Source organism: Fundulus heteroclitus, chromosome 6, assembly GCF_011125445.2.
Source record: "Fundulus heteroclitus isolate FHET01 chromosome 6, MU-UCD_Fhet_4.1, whole genome shotgun sequence".
Taxonomy (NCBI): Eukaryota; Metazoa; Chordata; class Actinopteri; order Cyprinodontiformes; family Fundulidae; genus Fundulus; species Fundulus heteroclitus.
The window spans coordinates 10,354,142-10,373,049 of NC_046366.1; the positions used below are offsets into that span (position 1 = coordinate 10,354,142).

General features: G+C 42.9%; 2 protein-coding genes across 2 annotated transcripts in view; one reads left to right on the forward strand and one right to left on the reverse strand.

The window, feature by feature from the left end:
- Nucleotides 1-4,466, forward strand: part of rem2 (RAS (RAD and GEM)-like GTP binding 2) — a 62,391-nt gene extending 57,925 nt beyond the window's left edge. The window contains exon 5 of the mRNA XM_012851905.3: nucleotides 2,934-4,466. Coding sequence (XP_012707359.2) covers nucleotides 2,934-3,256 — 323 coding nt within the window. The 3' untranslated portion in view covers nucleotides 3,257-4,466. The remainder of the gene's footprint in view (nucleotides 1-2,933) is intronic.
- Nucleotides 4,467-13,126: 8,660 nt separating this feature from the next.
- LOC118563417 (nucleolar protein 9-like) lies at nucleotides 13,127-18,651 on the reverse strand. The gene is made up of 8 exons (XM_036138025.1): nucleotides 18,510-18,651; nucleotides 15,794-15,935; nucleotides 15,512-15,704; nucleotides 15,286-15,426; nucleotides 15,017-15,136; nucleotides 13,587-13,799; nucleotides 13,389-13,494; nucleotides 13,127-13,300 (listed from the first exon to the last, which is right to left on the reverse strand). The coding sequence occupies exons 1-8, from the start codon at nucleotides 18,634-18,636 to the stop codon at nucleotides 13,146-13,148; spliced, it is 1,197 nt and encodes a 398-aa protein (XP_035993918.1). The 5' UTR covers nucleotides 18,637-18,651; the 3' UTR covers nucleotides 13,127-13,145.
- Nucleotides 18,652-18,908: the final 257 nt, after the last annotated feature.

Here is an 18,908-nt window from a genome sequence, read left to right on the forward strand (position 1 = left end):
GTACAGAATTATTTAATTAAGACAAACACATTGTGCTCACTGTGTAAAGTGAAGAAAAAATAAGGGTAATATAAGTTTCAAAAATGACCCTGAAAGTTTAGCTTAACGGTCGGTTGTGAGTCATTAATCTAAACTATCAATATACAGTAATTATGTTGCTTTATTAACCTTTAATTTTGTAAAATGCACCTTGAGGGTAAATAGTGGCGGCAGATGGATCTGATAATGATGTTAAGTGGTGGCTGGGAGGTGACTGAGCAGAGTGGGGAATGAATGAAAAGTCTGAAAACAAAAACCCAAATCATGACACATGGCTCCAGAATCCTCAACAGTTTGTAAAGTGTAAGGTAAGATTGAAGCCCAAATTAAACCCTATTGGTTACACGTGAATGTGAATCGCCTTAACTAAGATCATCTATGAGAATTGAGAGTATATTGTTCAGAGTAAAATGTTCACATTTTACATATTGTTCAGAGTAAAATTACAGTTCCACATTTTTTCTTGCTACTCATTATTGATGCTTTTAAATACTTCTTTAACATGTTTCCATTTTTATTATGTTTTTATCCCATTTGAGTGCTTTATAGACCTTTAAAAAGGTCCCTTTATAACGCCCACACATAATTCATCTAGGGCTGACCCGTTCCATCTGCCACCAAAGCATCGTCCTTTTACACTCCTATACCACATAGTCATTATGACTGGGAAAACTGTGCTTTAATAACATTACTCAGTAAAAGCAGCTTTCAGGTTTAATCTCTGTTTAAGGGCAGTGGTGAACTTAAAAGCCAAAGCACACAAGAAAGGGAAAAAAAAAGTAATTTGTAGTGACAATGAAGCCCATTTGTTGCTGGATGATCTGTATCCGTCAGCCTTTTCCTTATCATCGTGGCTTGTTTGACCAGGCTCAAACAGCCACTTTCAGCTCAGATACAGAACATTGTCAACAAAACACTCTGTCACCTGTCCTTATCCACCGGCGCCAACATAGATGGAAACCATTTTCTCTATCTGAGGTGCAGGCAATAGATTTCACCTTATGCAACACAGCTACATCAACCCTTTGCAATACTGTCTGCTTTTTTTTTCTCTCGATGTTTATATTCACGTGTGATTAATGCTTAGGAGTGGTAGAGATGCATCCAGCTCACACGAATGGAGGATGTTGGAAAGTGGACTCACGAAAACAGTGATACAGAAACTAAACGGTGAAGAGTGGTGGAAGAAGTATGCGTTTGGCTAACCTTTGGATAAATAGATATTAATATCAGTTAAAAAATATTGAGACATTTAAGCAAGATAAATAAACAATAAGAACAGGAGGAGATGTATTCCCACTTACAATGTTGTATCACATATGGTACACGTGATGAGAACATCCTTACTGTTTTGAAGGTTTCCCCTGAAGTGAAGGCCTTCAGAAAGAAGGTTGTGGCAACTTGTGATTCTGGTAAGGGATTTAAAAAGGTTTTAAAGAAAAAAAAATCCTCCATTCTACCGTATGGACAAAGGTGTACAAATGGGGGACATCTAAAACAACTGACAACATGGCCATGGCTGGCGTTCCAAGAAAGTTCAACCTGAAACCAGACCGCAAGATGCTGAAAGAAGTCTCTAAAAACCCTAACATGTGACTTTATGGTTTGCTCAGCAGGATTATTACTCTCAACATGTGTGCCTGTAATCTGCAAGACACTGCAAAACTTTTAACTTTCACGGGAGGTGTTCAAAAGTAAAACCTTTGCTCTTCTCTATGAAAATGTAAAGGCCAAACTGAAGTATTCCAGCAAGAATGTAAACCAAGACCAGGCATTCTGGGCTAATGTTCTTTAGAGAAAAGAATCTAAAATGTTATCATTTTTGACACAAGAACAGAGGAAACATAGCGTAAACCAAATACAGTGGTCCAGGCAAAGAACCTCAGTACTGCTGTAAAGCATGGAGGTAGAGGTGTCATGGTACGGGGTTGCTTTGCTGCAGCTCAACATCATAGGATCTGCCATAAATCCCATTGTGTATCAGATGGTGCTTGAGGATAATGTGAGACAACCTGTAAAGAAAAAGTTTAAGCTGGAGCAGAACTGAACCCTGGAAAATTATAACGAGCCAAAAAAATACCAGGATGTCCACCAATGGCTTGTTAAGGGAACCTCCTTGGCCAAATGAAAGCCCAGATCTTGATCTCATTGAAATGCTTTAGGGGAACTTAAAACAGGCTAAGCCCGGTGGGACTCCTTTTAAAGTCTTCAGAAAATCTAACATCGATCCCTTTGCAAAACTAATCTTATTCCTTCACTTATTATTCAACAAAGCAATTTCAAATAAACAAATACATTAGCCAGAGTGGAGCCAGAGTGGTTTATAAGAGCTTTAACAATTATATATTTATTTTCTTGGCGGGAAGAATTTGCTTAGATGAGAAGAGACCACACCAGTAAACGTTAATGAAAAATCTTTATGTTTGTGATTTCTTAAGAAGGGGTATACTCAGCTTCATTAGTTTATTTGATTTCACTGGTTTAAATGAAAAGCTGCAAGCCATACTTCCCAGTGCATGCCTCTATTTATCATCCTTTTCCTTCAATGCTTTTATGTGAAGTTTTAGATGCACAGTACACAGGGATGAAAATCCCATTACTGCAACGAAACGCTGTTACCAGACTCAATTTATTCCAGTGTGGTGGGACAAAAGTGGCAGCTGCTTATAAGAGTGAGTCTTGCAAACAGCAGCTGATCTAAAGGTACTATCAAGTGGTAATGCCTATTGCACAGCAGGGTGGACCATTTATGTGGCACATTCATGATCTTAGCATTTAAGAACTTCCAGCTGCTGCGCCTCGTTGCCAACTGCAGCTGCGGTGAGCAAGCTTTGCTTTAATGAGTAGCGGGTTTTTGAAAAGAGTTCCATGTTCCTGTTTTTATTTCCCTCCAGAGGCCCAATCCAGCGCCATGATGTTCGACTGCGTCTACCTGGAGCTCTCCGCCTCTTTAGAACACGGCACGAACGAGCTGCTGGAGGCGGCGGTGCGGACTGCAAGGGGCGACTGCGTGGGCCCCGGGTGGACGGACGGGGACCCGGCGGCGGGGCGCCGAGAGAGCCTGACGAGCCGAGCCAAGCGTTTCCTGGCCGGGCTGGTGCCTCGCTCGTACGGCCGGGACCGGGACCGAGGCCGCTACAGGGAAATGAGCCGCCACCGGGGAAGCAAAATCCTACGGCAGAAGTCCCGGTCCTGCCATGACCTCAGTGCACTGTGACACACGAAATCACATAGAAATAAAACACACTCCACATTAACACAAAAAAAGAAAAAAGTTGAACAATTGTTGGGAGGGGGGCGGAAGTTGGAAGAAAGTGGTGAATCAGTGAAGACGAAACCAGATGATGTGCAGGAGGTATGATTGGAGGGTAGAACGGGGGATAAAAACAGGTGAAAAAGTCATAGAAAAAGGTGACTGATTACAACAGACAGCCTGGATCGCGGTACAACCATCAGTGAAAGGCAATTTTTGGACAACGGATACGGAGGCGGACTGCCTTTCGGCTCTGGCTTCGGGTGAATCAGCCAGCGCTCATTACCTGAAAGGATTGGGACAAAGAAAATCAGCGGTGGACTCCGGGTGCTGATTTAAAGCCTAATGAGGTTCGACGGACGGCATAATGGCAACAGAAATAAACACACACCCAGGTAGCACGTACTAATGTAGAGACTTATAGCATTTGATTATGTATACCTGTTATAAACCGTTTTATAGCATGCAGATTAGCAGAGACTACCCTATAGGTTTTACAGCGACCCAATTCTTGACTTTACAGTACCTCAGTGGCCAATAGCTAATGCACAATCCCAATAGTGTTTCAAACAATGCCAGCCCAAAGGCAAGACTATTGTTATGTGTTCACACTGCATCCAGCATTTCTGTCCGTACTGCTTTCAAGGATTGTTCGTTACCAACCATAACAGTGGCGGTCGGTGTGTTCATCTCAGACTTTTATACCAGGTTAAAACATCAGCAGTCATATCAGCCATATTGTTGCTGAATGTGCCGTGGGCAGTCAGCACAGCAAACCCTTTACTGGAGGACGCGAGGCGAACAGTTAAAGAAAAGGCAATAGCAAATACGGCAAGACTGTAGTCTTCGAATGACGCCGAGTCACAGAGACCACAGGGAGGCTCTTGGAGTGCGCGAGGACAAACACAAAACACAAATCTACCTGTGGCTGTTTGATGTTCTCTCTCTCTATTCCATTGTATTTTTTCACGTTGCCCTTTGGAACTTCTACATGCATTCAGACTGTTTTTTTTTTTTAAAGGGGGTTAGACACAGAGGAGGCTCTGGAAACGTCGTCAGGACATCTCCTCAAGCGTGCCGGCGTCACCGACACATTCTCGCTCGTTTGTCACTGTCCACTGAGCACTCTCATCCTCTCCACTGGGAATAAATACAGTTTGGTTTGACATCTTTATGAGTGTTTTTGTTATATTTTCAAAGGAAGCATTGAGAGACGAAGGCGTCGCAATCCAGCTGTTTACCAGGTGAAGGAATGGCGTAGTAGGGCCTTTCAGAGCACTCACTGAGCCACAGGAGTTTGAGTTACAATTTTGGCTTGAAAGTATACAAATATAATCATTTTCTCTGGCTTATAATACATGACCCATGTGGTATTTGTGAAAAACCAGAATGTTTCCAGGAAATTCCTTATTAAGATTCTCCACCTTTTCCTTAAGACATACAAAACATACAAAAGCAAGCCTTCCATATTCAGCTGATTTTTAATCTTTCTTACTCTTACAGAGTATTTAATGCATGTTATGTTAAAGTTCTACGATAAAAAGCAAGTCTCCATAAGTTATTGATTGCAAGTTCTACAGAACTGTGTTTTTTAACTTACACCTCATACAACAGCTATGAAAAAAGTATGTGATTGAACTATTGCTATAAACTACAGTGTCTTGCTCAGGTGTTTACACCCAGTTTAAACACAAACTGCATATTGTTTTATTTTACACACAAAGTATTGCATAACAGTGAAGTTGAAAAAAAAAGAAGGTTTTAAATTTTTTGAACAAATGATACCCCCATAGGTGAGATGTGCATCTGTATTCAGCCCCCTGAGGGGTGGCCCAGCAGGGCCACCTAGAGCTACAAGTCTTTTGGGTTATGTCTCTACCAGCGTCGCTCCTCCAAAGCCTGAAACTTTTGCCCATTCTTCTTTGCAAAACATCTCAAGGGGTGGAGAGCCTCTAAAGATAATTTCTCAGGTTTTGCCATGAGTTCTCAATTAGATTTATATCTGGGGTTTGATTGGACCATGCCAACAAATGAAAACGCTTCTATCTAAACTGTTACCCTGCCACTATGATAATGTTTTCAGGCTCAATGTCCTGCTGGCAGATGAATTATATTCCCCAGACTCAGTTTTTTTTTGCAATCTCTAACAGGCTTTAATACAGACTTGCATTGCGTTTAGCTCCCTCCATTTTTCCATCACCTCTGACAAGCTTCCTTGTCCCTGCTGTCCCCACAGCATGACGCTGCCGCCACCAATTTTCACTTTAGCACTCGTGTGTCTCATCTTACCAGAACACCTTCTTCCACATGGCTGCCGTTTTCCCTACATGACCTGTGGCAAACAGTTCATGATTTTCTTTTGCCACTCTTGCCCGAGAGGCCAGATTTGTGGGGTGATGTCCTGTCTGCACATTCGACCACCTGGGCTGTGGATCCCTGCAGCTCCTCCAGAGTTGCCACGGGCCTCTGGACAGATTCTCTACTTGGTCACCTTGTCAGTTCAGAAGATTATGTTTTGGTAGGCTTGCAGTTGTGATATAATTCTTTTGTTCTTATATATGAGATGTATGTGACATGTCCAAAGCCTGGAATATTGTTTTATAGGATTGTCCTGCTTCTTCTTCACTGGTTTTCATAAAACGGTTTGTTCTTTATATGACCTTAACAGGTAAATTACTCACAGGTAAACTGTTTACTGTTTAGATATCCTCTGAAAGCAGGTGGTTGGACCAGATTTTGTTTAGAGTACGAGTCAGCTTTATTGGCCAAGTTTGTGTGAACAAACAATGAATTTGACTTCGGCATAAGATCCCATCACCTTTGTGAAACCTTATTGAAGACCATCTGTAATTTTTATTCCACCTCACAATTATGATTTACCTTCTGTTGGTCTATCACATAAAATTAGAATAACACATACTGAAATTTGTATTTTTAACATGATAAAACTTGGAAAAAGTTCAATCAGAAATATTCTTTTAACACAAATTTCACCATTTTTGTCTATTTATGACAATTTATAATTAAGTTATAAAATAATATAATAAAATATATAATATAATAAAATATAAAATAATTTAATAAATTAAGTGCAGGTATATTTGTTATTATTTGAAGTTAGAATGTGACTTCTGGTAATCATCACAAAACCTCACACTTGAACAATATTGAATACCCACACCAGGATGCCAACCCAAACTTTGCTCTGGAAGTAGTGACCATCAATTACAACCACTCAAAGTTTGAGTCAAATAGCCCTCATGCTAGAGGAACCAGTACCGGCTTCTTTGAAGCCATTTTCATGCCCTGCAGGTATTGATGAAATGACGAGCCTTCAGCAGAGTTCGCTTAGCGGGCAACTGACTGACTGAGCACCTCAATTCCCTGCCAGCTTTACTCTCTGGTTCGAACAGCTATGGATAAATAACTTCAATATTATAAGGATTGTGGAGATTTTTTTAAATATGGGGTTTTACTGAGCTGTTATGAGCAGTCAATATTTTACTTGCAACACGTAACTCTCTTAGTGTCTGAACTCTGATTTCCAGTCAGAGCAGGACCTGCACAAAAGCAGGTTTCTTCCATGTAAAAGCTATTTTTAGTAAAACAGACCATGAGTAAACAGGGAAGGTGAGGTTGGAAAAGAAAAAGGCCGCCTGACAGGAGCCCACCAGTCCAGGTCATGTTCCAAGCATCCACACAAACAACACCACACCTCCCAGGCCATGCCCACACCTCCAGTCTCACGTAGAACCGACACCGGGACAGGAACAAAAGACACATCATGTTCCCACACTCTGCTTGTCCACCCAACCACACATCATGCAAACCCCCCGATGTCTGATCTACTGTTGGCAAGTTCTTGCTCCCAATCTTCCAACAAAAGTCCCCTTTAAAATATTTAAAAGTCAAGATGAGCATATTCTTTTTTATTTATTTTTCAGAGAAGCTATGTGAGAAGATTTGTAGTTATCCCTAAAGTTATTATTTAATTTCATGCACACGATTTTGTAATTACGTTTCCTTGTTTCACCAGCATTTTATTGAACCAACCAACATGTGCGAGAATCAAGCTTGTCCATGAAGTTTCATGTGATCCATTCATTAATTTCAAAGACTCCTTTAATTTAAGAGCGCTATACAAGGAGAATAATTAAGATGAATCACAACAGATGTTTTAACTTAACCGACACAAGTCTATTTAGAAATGGTATTAAATGCGTCCCTGCAGTGCAATGAATTTGAAGTATTAATATTAATTGCTTCACTTGCGGGGCTTTTTAAGTATGACAGCCAGCGAGCTAGATAATGAAAACATAGAAGTAGTCATGCAAGGCACGGGAGATTTATTCAACAGACTCCAACGAGGAACCAAAGTACGTATGGTGCTTTGCGTTAATATATATTTCACAATTTGTGACGTTACAGCCACACAAATCAAATGTTTTCTATTCAGATCCTTCATGATTGTGAAGTAAAAGAGATATAACACATGATTTTCATTTTCTTTTTAGAAACGAAACTTTGAAATATGCGGCGTGCGTTTGTATTGGGCTTTTTTTACTCTGGTACCCCAACATAAAATCCAGTGACACCAGTTGCCTTCAGAAGTCACCTAAATAAACAACAACAGTCCAGTTGTGTGTAATCAAATCGCAGTGCGACACCAGCTAGCGTGTGAAGCCCTAAGAAGTTTGTTAGAGAACATTAGTCAGTTCTCTGTTCAATCCACTATTCCACAACAAAGATGTCTATTAGGAGATCGCTGTCCATCTAAAGTGGGTATATGCAACTGTGTTTGTGTAGCTCCGATCTACGCAGCAATTTGTTGGGAAGTCATGATTCAGACAGGAAGAGAGGCATGTTGGGAAAGTAAAACACATCCACTTGGGAGAAAATACTAAAAAAAATCTCTGAACTGCAAGGTAAACTGTACACAACTTCTGGCCAGATTCATCCACATATAGGTTCGCCCTGGAAACACGCAGCTCAATAAATAAGCAATAAAACATTTTAATAAACAGTGTACTTACCCAGGAAGGAGTTTAGATGTACAGAAAACGGCGCTGTTCTTTGAGCTTGTTCGGGCAGCTAATGCAACTTTACATTTTCCACGGTCTTGTTCATGCTGGCGGAACTCCCTTTATATACTATGGCGTGAATACTCTATCTCACGGGTACGGTGGTCTGCAGAGGGACCCTGTATGCAGCCAGAAGGTCAGGAAAAAAATCTGTACAGATCTGTCCATCGGATCGGACAATTTGGTGCGTCTCGGCCTTAACTTTAATCAGAGAGGTAGTCAAGAGGCCCGTGGTAACTTTGGAGGAGCTGGAGACCCCCACAGCTCAGAATAGAGAGACTGTCATAGGGACAACTTTCTTATAGCCATAATAATTACTCTGGACACACTACTACCACGGTAAAACATGGTGGCAGCATCATGCTGTGCAGATGCTTTTCTTCAGCAGGGACAGGGGAAGCTGCTCAGAGCTAATGTGAAGATGGGTGGCGCTAAATCCATAGAAATCCTGAAAGAAAGGCTTTAGAGGCAACAAAAGTCAAGACAGTTTAGATTTGGTTTCTAGTATCTAGATGAACAAAGCCGGTAGAGTTATACCCCAAATTACTTTGCAGCGGTAAAGCACTGGGTGGTTTTAATGAACGGCACATTTTCTTTTCCATTTTATTTGTTAAATACACTGAAAATAATTTGTTGTTTTGCTTTGATTTAATAATTATGCAGCACATCATCACCGGGTTGTTTTTTTTACTCAAGATGAGGTCAGTTAAGGTTTTTTCGTGCAATCGGAACCAAGTGTAAAATTGTATAAATCTAAGCACCGAGTTCAGGAATCCTTTTAGCTTAAATCTTTATGCACCACAGTCTGGATTCCCAGATAAACCTCTGCTGGGATGTTTGGTGTTCGGGGGTATTACTCTCTGCCTCTGAGGAGAGAACACAGTGGAGCTAAAAATAACTTTGCCGTGTTTGTTTACCTGAATTGGCTCCGAAATTAAACTTAGTCCAATGGATTATTCATGTTTGAAGATTCAGGTTCAGGCTAAAAGCTTGTCCTTCTTTGCATAATCACCGCTTAGGTTCGGAGCATAAAAAACGTGCGCTTCCGTACTCAATGCAGTGGGGTTTGATCCCCCTTCCAACGCAACACAACATAAACTCACTTCATTTAGAGTTGAAATGAAACAGAAATATTATTGCATATAACGAGAGAAAAGATCCCTGTCGGGCTACACATTTACTCCCTGGGTGTAGAGAGGGACGAGAGCTCTGCAGCCAATCATGAGCTCTCATCAGAGCTCAGCGGCTCTCTGGTCCTGATGCTGGCACGATAACTGTCTGGAGAGGAGGCACTGAAGAACTCTTGAGAGAAAGTCAAACTGGCAAGGAAGCAGAGGGGCTGGAGAGAGGGAGCAAATCAGACGGCGAGAAGGGGTTGGAAGAATGCTTTGAGGAGTAATGGTTGCTTGGAGACCGTTGTCAAGGAGACAGTGAGTCCTTTGGCATCTGAAATGTCCTACATTTATGTTGATTTTCAGAAGGAAGAGGGTTTTTTTAAGTCCAATTTCACTTTCCCCCCCCCCCCCCCTCCCCGCTACACAAGCAGGAGACTGACGGCAATAACATCAAACGGAGGATGACTCCTCATCCTCGGCGTGATGAAGAGTCATACGGTGACTCTGTTAAAAGGGGGGGGGGGGGTGAAACAAAGGTTTTTGTCAGACTTAAACGGGTCAAAAAACTGTCAGATAACAGAAGTCATGTGAGAGCCTGGCTGACGCCCACAGGAGGGAAAGAGGAGGGAACGGGAGACAATATGACAGAATTTGTGTCTGTGACACCCTATCGGCGTCTCAAACTGTGACAGATATCCTCCCTCTTTGTGCTTCCCTGCCGCTGACTCATTCAGTGGGCATTTTCTCTGGTTCTTGGGCAAAAAAGAACACTTCATGCAAGCGAGGGGAGGCAGAGGGAGCTCAGATGACTTAAAACCACCCACTGAGTATCACTGGAAGCCTGTTGAAGTTCCTCTTCAGTTTCCACTAAAGAAAGCCTATTTTCAGTGAGCACTGTGCATAACTAATGAGATACGTGCTTCTTCCCCGTGGGTGCAGGGATGGAGGTGATACTGACGACGGAGCAGAGTTTGTGAAGAAAGCAGATGTGGCTGTACGCCGCGTGACTCTGGAAGGGGAAGCGACTGAGAATCTCAGGGGGATCCGTCTGATTCTGTTTTCGAGGAGCCATGGCTCATCGTGGCCCAAAGGTCATTATTCCTCTGCTTTATCCAAAGGGTGCAGAGAGTCGATTACACGCGCACACAGTCCATGATAAACAGCAAGGGGAAGCGCAGAGGAGCATAAGCCATCGTCGGAATATCACGAGGCACGTGTAATTAAACTTTGTCTGGAGAAAGCCAGAATGCAGGGACACGTCTAAGGGTCAGGTGATTGTAACGGCATGCTGCAGACACACAGTGCAACCTCGTCACAGGCTGTGATCCTCATGCAATTCTCTCCTGCATGTCCACTAATCTGGATTTTACAGCAGATCAAAAGTTGGAGGGACAGCTATGTGCTTGGCAGATTAACCACTGAATGCCATCAGAAGATTAGCGCTGATGTTGTAAAATGAAACACACACAATGTAGGGCACAAGTATTAAGGAGTACGGGAACTTTAAAAATACAATATCCCGAGCCTTAAATATCTCTCAAAGCACAATATAATCCTTCGTCCAAAAGGGGATGATAGATGGATGTAGAACTCCGTGTAGACCTACAGGCAAGACAGCAAGAGCATTAAAAAAAAAGACTTGGTCACTTTGGAGGAGCTACAGAGATTCCCAGGTCGGAGAACTTGTCAATAATGACTACTAGTCATGCACTCAACACATATGTGCATGTATTCACAAAGAATCCTATGACTAAAAGATGACTAAAATTAATTATTTTCGGCGTAGAATATTTAGGATAAATAATAGGAAAAATATTTAATAATCCTGAATATAAATTGGAAAAAATTTACAAAGTATATACACGGATCAAAAAATAAAGGAAACACTAAAATAACATATCTGAATGGATGAAATACCCTTGTTAAATACTTTGTTCTTTATATAGTTGAATGTGCTGATACCGTCACACAAAAATTATCAATGGAAATAAAATGTATTAACCCATGGAGGTCTGGATTTGGAGTAACAAAAAAAATTAAAGAGGAAAAACACTACGGGCAGATCAAACGTTGATGTAATGTCCTTAAAACATTTCAAAATGAGGCCAAGTAGTGTGTGTGGCCTCCACGTGCCTGTATGACCTCCCTACAACGCCTGGGCATTCTCCTGATGAGGTGGTGGATGGTCTCCTGGGGGATTTCCTCCCAGATCTGGACTAACGCATCCACCAACTCCTGGACAGTCTGTGGTGATACCTGCCGTTGGTGGATGGAGCGAGACACGATGTCCCAGATGTGCTCAGTTGTCCCAGATGTGCTCAGTTGGATTCAGGTCTGGGGAACAGGCGGGCCGGTCCATAGCATCAATGCCTTTGTCTTGCAGGAACTCTGTACCTAAAGGAAGTCAGACTACCTCTGGTGAGCTCATGGAGGGCTGTGCGGCCCCCCCAATGAAATGCCACCCCACACCATTACTGACCCACTACCAAACCGGTCATGCTGGAGGATGCTGCAGGCAGCAGAACGTTCTCCACAGCATCTCCAGACTGTCACGTCTGTCATATGTGCTCAGTGTGAACCAGCTTTCATCTGTGAAGAGCACCGGGAGCCAGTGGCGTATAACCCTGATGTACTGGTCTATCTCCTGGTAGCGCCTCCATGCTCTGGACACTATGCTGACAGACACAGCAAAGCTTCATGCCACAGCTGTGCCATCCTGGGTGAGCTGCACTACCTGAGCCACTTGTGTGGGTTGTAGACTCCGTCTCATGCTACCACTAGAGTGAAAACACCGCCAGCATTCAAAAGTGGCCAAAACATCAGGCAGAAAGCAGAGGAACTGAGATGTGGTCTGTGGTCACCACCTGCAGAACCACTCCTTTAATGGGTGGGTGGGTGGTCGTGTAGCAATCACAGCTTTTAGAAACAGTCGAGCCACACGCAACAGGGTCAACCACGCCTCTTCACTAAGATAAAAAGTTCTGTCGTCTCCTTTCTGTCGCTCTCAGCAGCGATCTCAATCACGCTTAGCCTAGAAATTCCTACCTAGGGGTCTTAGCTTAAGATAGGAGCTCTCTGAGAGGACTGAGAATATTAGTGAATACGGGCACTGTGCTTCAAAGAAACGTGGCAAGAAGCATAAGATTTGCAAATGCACACCCCTGCTTCTCAGATTGATCAATAGCTCACATAAAATCCTAATAAACAAAGAGCAACAAAATATCTAAAATGTTCAATATACTCCAAATTTTACAAAGCACTGTATAATGAATGGTAACAAAACAGGCCATCACAAATTACCACCAGAATCAGACAACTATCATGCAGTGTTCACGTGTATTCAGATAAAACTCCCTCTATACAGCGCTGGGTATCAAGTATCATTGGCATTAATTCAGTCAGAGAATACATCAACTTTAGACTCAGCAAGATTCTAAAACTGTTGAGCAATGTATGGCTTGGCATGAGCTCTATTCTTGGGTCCACTTTCAGCCTTTTAAGCTGGACTTCAGAATACACGCACCTCTAGTACCACCTACAGGCCACATCTCTTATCACATTGAACGGCAAGACTTGAAATCTAAATCCAGCAAGTGAGTCACATTTTCTTATTAATCAAGCAAATAAACACAAAACAATTTGAATAATCTGACATTTTTAATCAAGAAGGTCGCTGAAAAGCTTCCGTTTCTTGGACTCTCCTGTCTGGATCTCCTGCCAGTGGGCTCTCCTGTGTGCAAAGTGTGAGAGGGCAAACTTTGCCCAAACGTGACGAGCGAACTGATCAGACCTCAGCTTACTTTCACTGGGAACTGGAAGAGGAGGCCAGAAAAGAAGAGGCGTAAGTGAAGAACTGGGCAAGCAAAATAAAACCAGGAGCATAAAAACCGTCGGCGTTACCGAGCTCCTGTGCGATGCTTTGCCTCTGGCTGACCGACGCGCTGTTCCACACGGCTTCAAGTACTCGACTGCCCAACTTGGAGCAGGCCATTTGCACATACTGGCCCTGTGGGGGGAAACGGCGTGTGACGCGTTACGTTTTTGTACCCCAGAAAAACCGAAACACAAACCTGTAAAAGCCTGTGAGCGGTCCTGTACCTCCAGTCTCTTGAGGATCTTGCCCCTGCCTTTGTCGCTGGAAGTGGTGATGAGGGCCTGCAAGACGTGGCTGCCGGACGGGTCGCAGGCCATAGTGAGGAGGTCGGCGGGGCTCAGGGAGCGCAGGCTGCTGAGAAGGTGGGAGCGCTCCTTAAACTTGGCCAGCGCTTGGACCAGCAGGGAACCGTGGTAACACATGGAGGTCAGCGGGACCTAAAAACAGCGACCGTCGGAGAAATAAACAGACGGTTCAACCAATCTGATGCAGCACTGGAGACACGTGCAAGCTAAAAACGTCACCAGACGATCAACGCTTCCAAGAGACACTGACTAAAAGGAAATCATAATGCTCAACAAAGTAAAAATAAAATCTAAAGATGACAATGTATAAAAACATGTCATCGCTCTCTTCAAACTGGAAAATCTACTGATAAAATGAAGGTTGCTGATGTCATACCAATATATTAAAGCGTAACTCCCCCCCAATGTAAAAGCATAACCCCATCCCCAGACACAATTTACTATTACTATTATTTTGAAAAAAAAAAAAAAAGCCACCATCGCTGGAGGTTGAGGGAGTGGGGCTGAGCTCAGTTTGAGCCGCTGTCTCAAGACGCTGAATCAGCGATGCCTGAAGCTGGTTCTACCGAGGCAGTGGAGGACAAAACAGCTACAGTTTCTGAATGGTAAAGTGATGTTAGCAGCATCAATGCTGACAGGGGCTGATGTTCAAAGCAGTAACAAGCGCTAAACACTACCGATCAATGCTAATGATGCCACCTCCTGAGTCTGAATCAGAAGCTTTTACACCAGAATGTGGGGTAATTATGACAAAAGCGTGTATCATTTGAACCAACAGGAAAATTCAACAGCTATAGCCTCCGTCCAACCCTAAGAGTGCACCACTAAGACGGTTTTAAGACAAATGTTGCAGAACTAAACAAGTTCACATAAAAATTAACAATAAAGTAGCAACCTAGGCCCAGTTTATCTTCAAAATTGTTGATTTTGTGTTGAGTTACACTTTAAGCAGGAGGTGGACAACTTGAGCAACGACACACTGTAAAACCAGTAAGATAAAATATTGGGCATATTAAAAACAAATACTACAACACAATGGTCTTAAGGCCTCTTGGTTAAATTAATTGTGAAACTAGACTTCAGTGTGTTCAAATAAACAATAGAGTTTCTGAGTTACTAAAAGTTGTTTATGGGGGTTCCCCTAGGTTCAGTACTGGCATGGAAAGATATTAACAATATATTTAAAGTTTCTCAATTTAAACATTTATAAATCTATCTTTTATAAAGCAACTCAACAACTTAATTTTTATTCAGTGGTGCTGACATGTTAATTGTGAGGTCAAAAGTCTAGCAGTATTTAAAAACAGTAAACTGACTGAGCAAAACTATTACAAGAGTTTACAGATTACCTCTTTCTGTGTGCTGCCCTCTGTTGAGTCAGACTGGTAATACACCTCATAGGTGAGCAGGGACATGAAGAGCGGCAGGCAGCAGACGTGTCGAGAGCCGGGCTCAGCGCAGTGGAAAGACTGAGGGGAATCACAGCACAGAACCAACATGAAGTCGTTGAGTTGGGGGAAAAGGATGGAGGCGCACGTCAAAACAACAGCTGCTTTGGAGAAACCAGGAGCACCGTCACGTTTTTTTAAAAACAGAGGAAAAACCTTTGGAGGCTTACATTCAGAAGGCACCGCATCATCTCGTCCTGCTTCTCTCCGCTCTCTGCGCAGCTTTCTGCTAACTGGACGATCACGCCCATGTGGCCCGCGGCCAACACGGCCTCCACGCCCTGGACCAGCTCGTCAAACAGCCTCGGGAACTGCAGGAAACGGGAAAATCGTCGAGTTAATTCCAAGTGGTGAACTCTTCAGCCCCCAGCTCAACAACAACAACACGTCGCCTACCAGTTTACACTTGGCCGAGGCTGCCGTCAGCCTCTGGATGGGGAAGTTGGCGATGGGGTGGAGGGCGAGGTCAACCAAGCTGCCCTTCAGGTGGTTCTTGTAGAGGTCACGGAGCAGAGATTTGTGGGATAGCTGAATGATCGTCTCTATGAGGCGACTGGAGGCCTGGTCCTTCAGGAAAACCAGCAGTGGACTGTGGGAGAAAAGAGAAAACAGCATTCATCATCATAGCACTTTAACAACAAGCTTTTCTAAGAAGCTTTAGGAAAAACCGTCTCTAACCTGACTCCGGGGGCAGAGCTGCGGCTGGTCAGGTACTCCATGGTGCGCCTTAGAAGCTGCTTGCAGAGTTTAGGTCGCTTTCTGTGACACACAGTCAGCATGGTCTGGAAAACTGCACTGGCAGCACCGTCTGTAACGCTCACTAAAGTAAAAATAATAATAAAAAGAAACAAAAAAAAAGGGTGGTGTTAAAAACTTTGAGAAATTAAAGGACTTCAGTAGTGCAGAGTCATGCCAAAGCATTCATGCCGTCAGGACTTTTTTTTTTTTTAGATGTTACCACATCACAGCCACAAACCCCAATGCATTTTATCACACTTTTTTTAAATAGATTAATTAAATAGAAAAGAAAAAAAAACAAAGTAGTGCATGATTGTGAAGTGGAAGGATGACGGTGTGACGTGTGACCTCTCATTTGCTTTTAGCAAAATCGGAGGCAACAAGACTTGGTGTGACAGAGCTGGACCTCTGTCCCTCATCCACATATTTCAAGTACAGAGACAGCGTTCACAGACAGAAACATGGGTGTGCCGTGGGCTCCTCTGGGTCACCCATTGTGGCCAATTTGTACATGAAGGACCACCAACACACTGGGTTAAATATGTGGATGACCAAACCAAAGAAGTTTTGAGGCATTCCCCAACCACATCAACTCAGTGGACAGCAACGTGCCGTTTACCAGAGAGGATGCCAAGAATAGCATGTTGCCTTTTCTGGACTTTGTGGTACACATTGAGGAAGATGGGGGGTCTCAAAACTGTGGTTTACCGGAAGCCCACACACACAGACACAGACAAACATCTGCATTTTGATTCATATCACCCACTGGAGCACAAACTCTCTGAGTTACTGACAGCACTCCCTCTGCCACAGAGGAGAAACAAAAAGAATACAAGCACGTCAGGAAACCACTGCAAGCTTGCGCTTACCCAAAATGAGCCTTTTGTCAGAAAAAACAACAACAACAGTGTCAAAAACAGAGGAGAAGACAGAGAGACGCGAGGACATTGTCATTCCACGTGTGTGTCAGGAGTTTCTGAGACACTCGGGAGAATTTCCTCCAAACACAACATACCAGTCAATTTCAAACCTAATAACACTCTCAGACAAAAAGTGGCTCATCCCAAAGACAGAAGACCTAAACCACAGCTGAGCGGCGTTGTGTCTGCGGTCCAATGCAGCGAGGACTGTTCAGACTTACATTAGAGAAACTAAACAACAGCGACATAAACACATGGAGCAGCACAGGAGGGCCAGCAGCTCGGGAAAAATTCAGCAGTCCACCTGCACCTCAAGAACAAAGGGCACTCTTTTGATGACAATGTCCAGATTTTGGACAGATGGTTTAAAAGACGGGTGAAAGAAGCCATCTTGGTTAAAAGAGAAAAGCCATCAATAAACAGTGGACGAGGATTGAGCTTCCAGCTCCTCAGTGTTTACAGCTTGGTAAACACTAACGACCCAGGACAGTGACGGGTGGGTCATTGATTTGCATCTAACCGAGTGTTTCTAGGAGGATTGTCCCCCATGTGCTTAAAAACAGCAGCGCACCAACTGCAGGCTGCTCAAGTGCGAGCCACCAGAATCGACAAAGACTCCTGGACACGTGTCGAAACGTTTTCAGAAAGAAGTGAACGAAAGTTGCCTTGGCTCTGATTTAAGCCTGTTTGCTGATGTGACGACCCGGATAACTGAGAATTTGCACAGGCATCTGGATTCAGCTTCACAGAGAAAGCCATTAGAAATCCTGTTTGCAGACCACATGGAAGAAAAGGTGCTCTGGTCAGGAGAGAATAATGATGGACATTTTTGGCTGACATAAAACCCTACGCAGATGCTGACAGCGCACATCACCCTAAACCCACCACTGAGCCGGAGCAACTATTTAGATGACCTTTAAAAAAAATCTAGACGTGACATGCTGGTGGAGACATATCCCAAAATACTGACTCAGATGCCTGAATAAAAAACAAAAACATGACACACCTTTTTGATTATTAAAAAAAAACCTGAAAACTGTTTGCTTCCACTTCACAGCTATGCAATACTTTGTGTTGATCTTTTAGACGGAATATCAATAATACAAAAAAGGTAAAAAGGAGTATAAACAACTTGCACAAATGCGTGGTAAGTAAATGAAAAAATGCATATAATCTTTAGCGGTGTATAGGTAGGCATGGGAAGGAATGAAACCGCCTGCTGGAATAGAAACACCCAACACCAGCAGTATTTTACAAAATGGTTCTTTCTGACAGTCAGGATTTAGTAAAAAAGCAGCTTCACAGCCTCTGCGTGTGCATTTGCCCTGAGGGTTATTGACTTCAATCAGTTTTACTGATGAAATGGAATGGCTGCATGTATTATATAAATAATCTAGACCGTATTTTTACAGAAGAGATTTCGATTCAGTGCTTATGCTTTGGCTCCACGGGTTTTCAGATGAAAAAAAAATGACTTCCATCGCTTCTTTTGAATCTCATCTTCATATATTTCCTTTCCTACAGCAACACAAGTTTATCAACGACACAGAAATGTGTTCAATACTTCTAAAAAACATAAATATTTGAAAATAAAATCTTGTATTCCTCTGTGTTAGATTTTTCTCTTCGTGATATAATACAAAGAAAGAATTGCCCCGTCTATAATCCGGCAAAATAAAAAAAAAAAGAGGTGAGGACAGAGATGAACTCCGATGGTCTGATGAAAGGCCGCTTACGATTAATATTTTCCATCAAGGTCTCGGTGAGGCTCTTCAGCTCGTACCAGAACGAGGTGGGAATCTCAAAGTCTGTCAGATGAGGGGCCACTCTCTGCACTTTGGCACCTGGTTCAAAACACAACATCAAAAGAGAAACGCAGACGTGAATACAAAAGTTAAAATGAACACACCTCAGGGTACGGAGCCCTGATGCTGTAAAAAAAAAAAAAAAAAAATCTATTGAAAAGGATCAAAAGCTTAATTTCCTTTCTGTAATCTTCAGAGGAGAAGGGAAAAGGAAGTACATTACAAATGAGACGAAAATCTCCTTTTGGGCAGCTCCCTGTCAGTCAATCAGTTTGCCCTCGTTTTGCTCGCGGAGGCAAATGAAGTAGTTTAAAAAACCTCCAGCAAGCA

Bases quoted from the DNA above. Each gene is read 5' to 3' on its own strand.
- LOC118563417 (XM_036138025.1), bottom strand. From the start codon at position 18,636: ATGTTGTGTTTTGAACCAGGTGCCAAAGTGCAGAGAGTGGCCCCTCAT. The intron at 15,427-15,511 runs GTAGGCGACGTG...CGTTTCCTGCAG, and splicing joins CCTCGGCCAAGTGTAAACTG to TTCCCGAGGCTGTTTGACGA. The intron at 13,495-13,586 runs GTACAGGACCGC...TTCCCCCCACAG, and splicing joins AGATCCTCAAGAGACTGGAG to GGCCAGTATGTGCAAATGGC.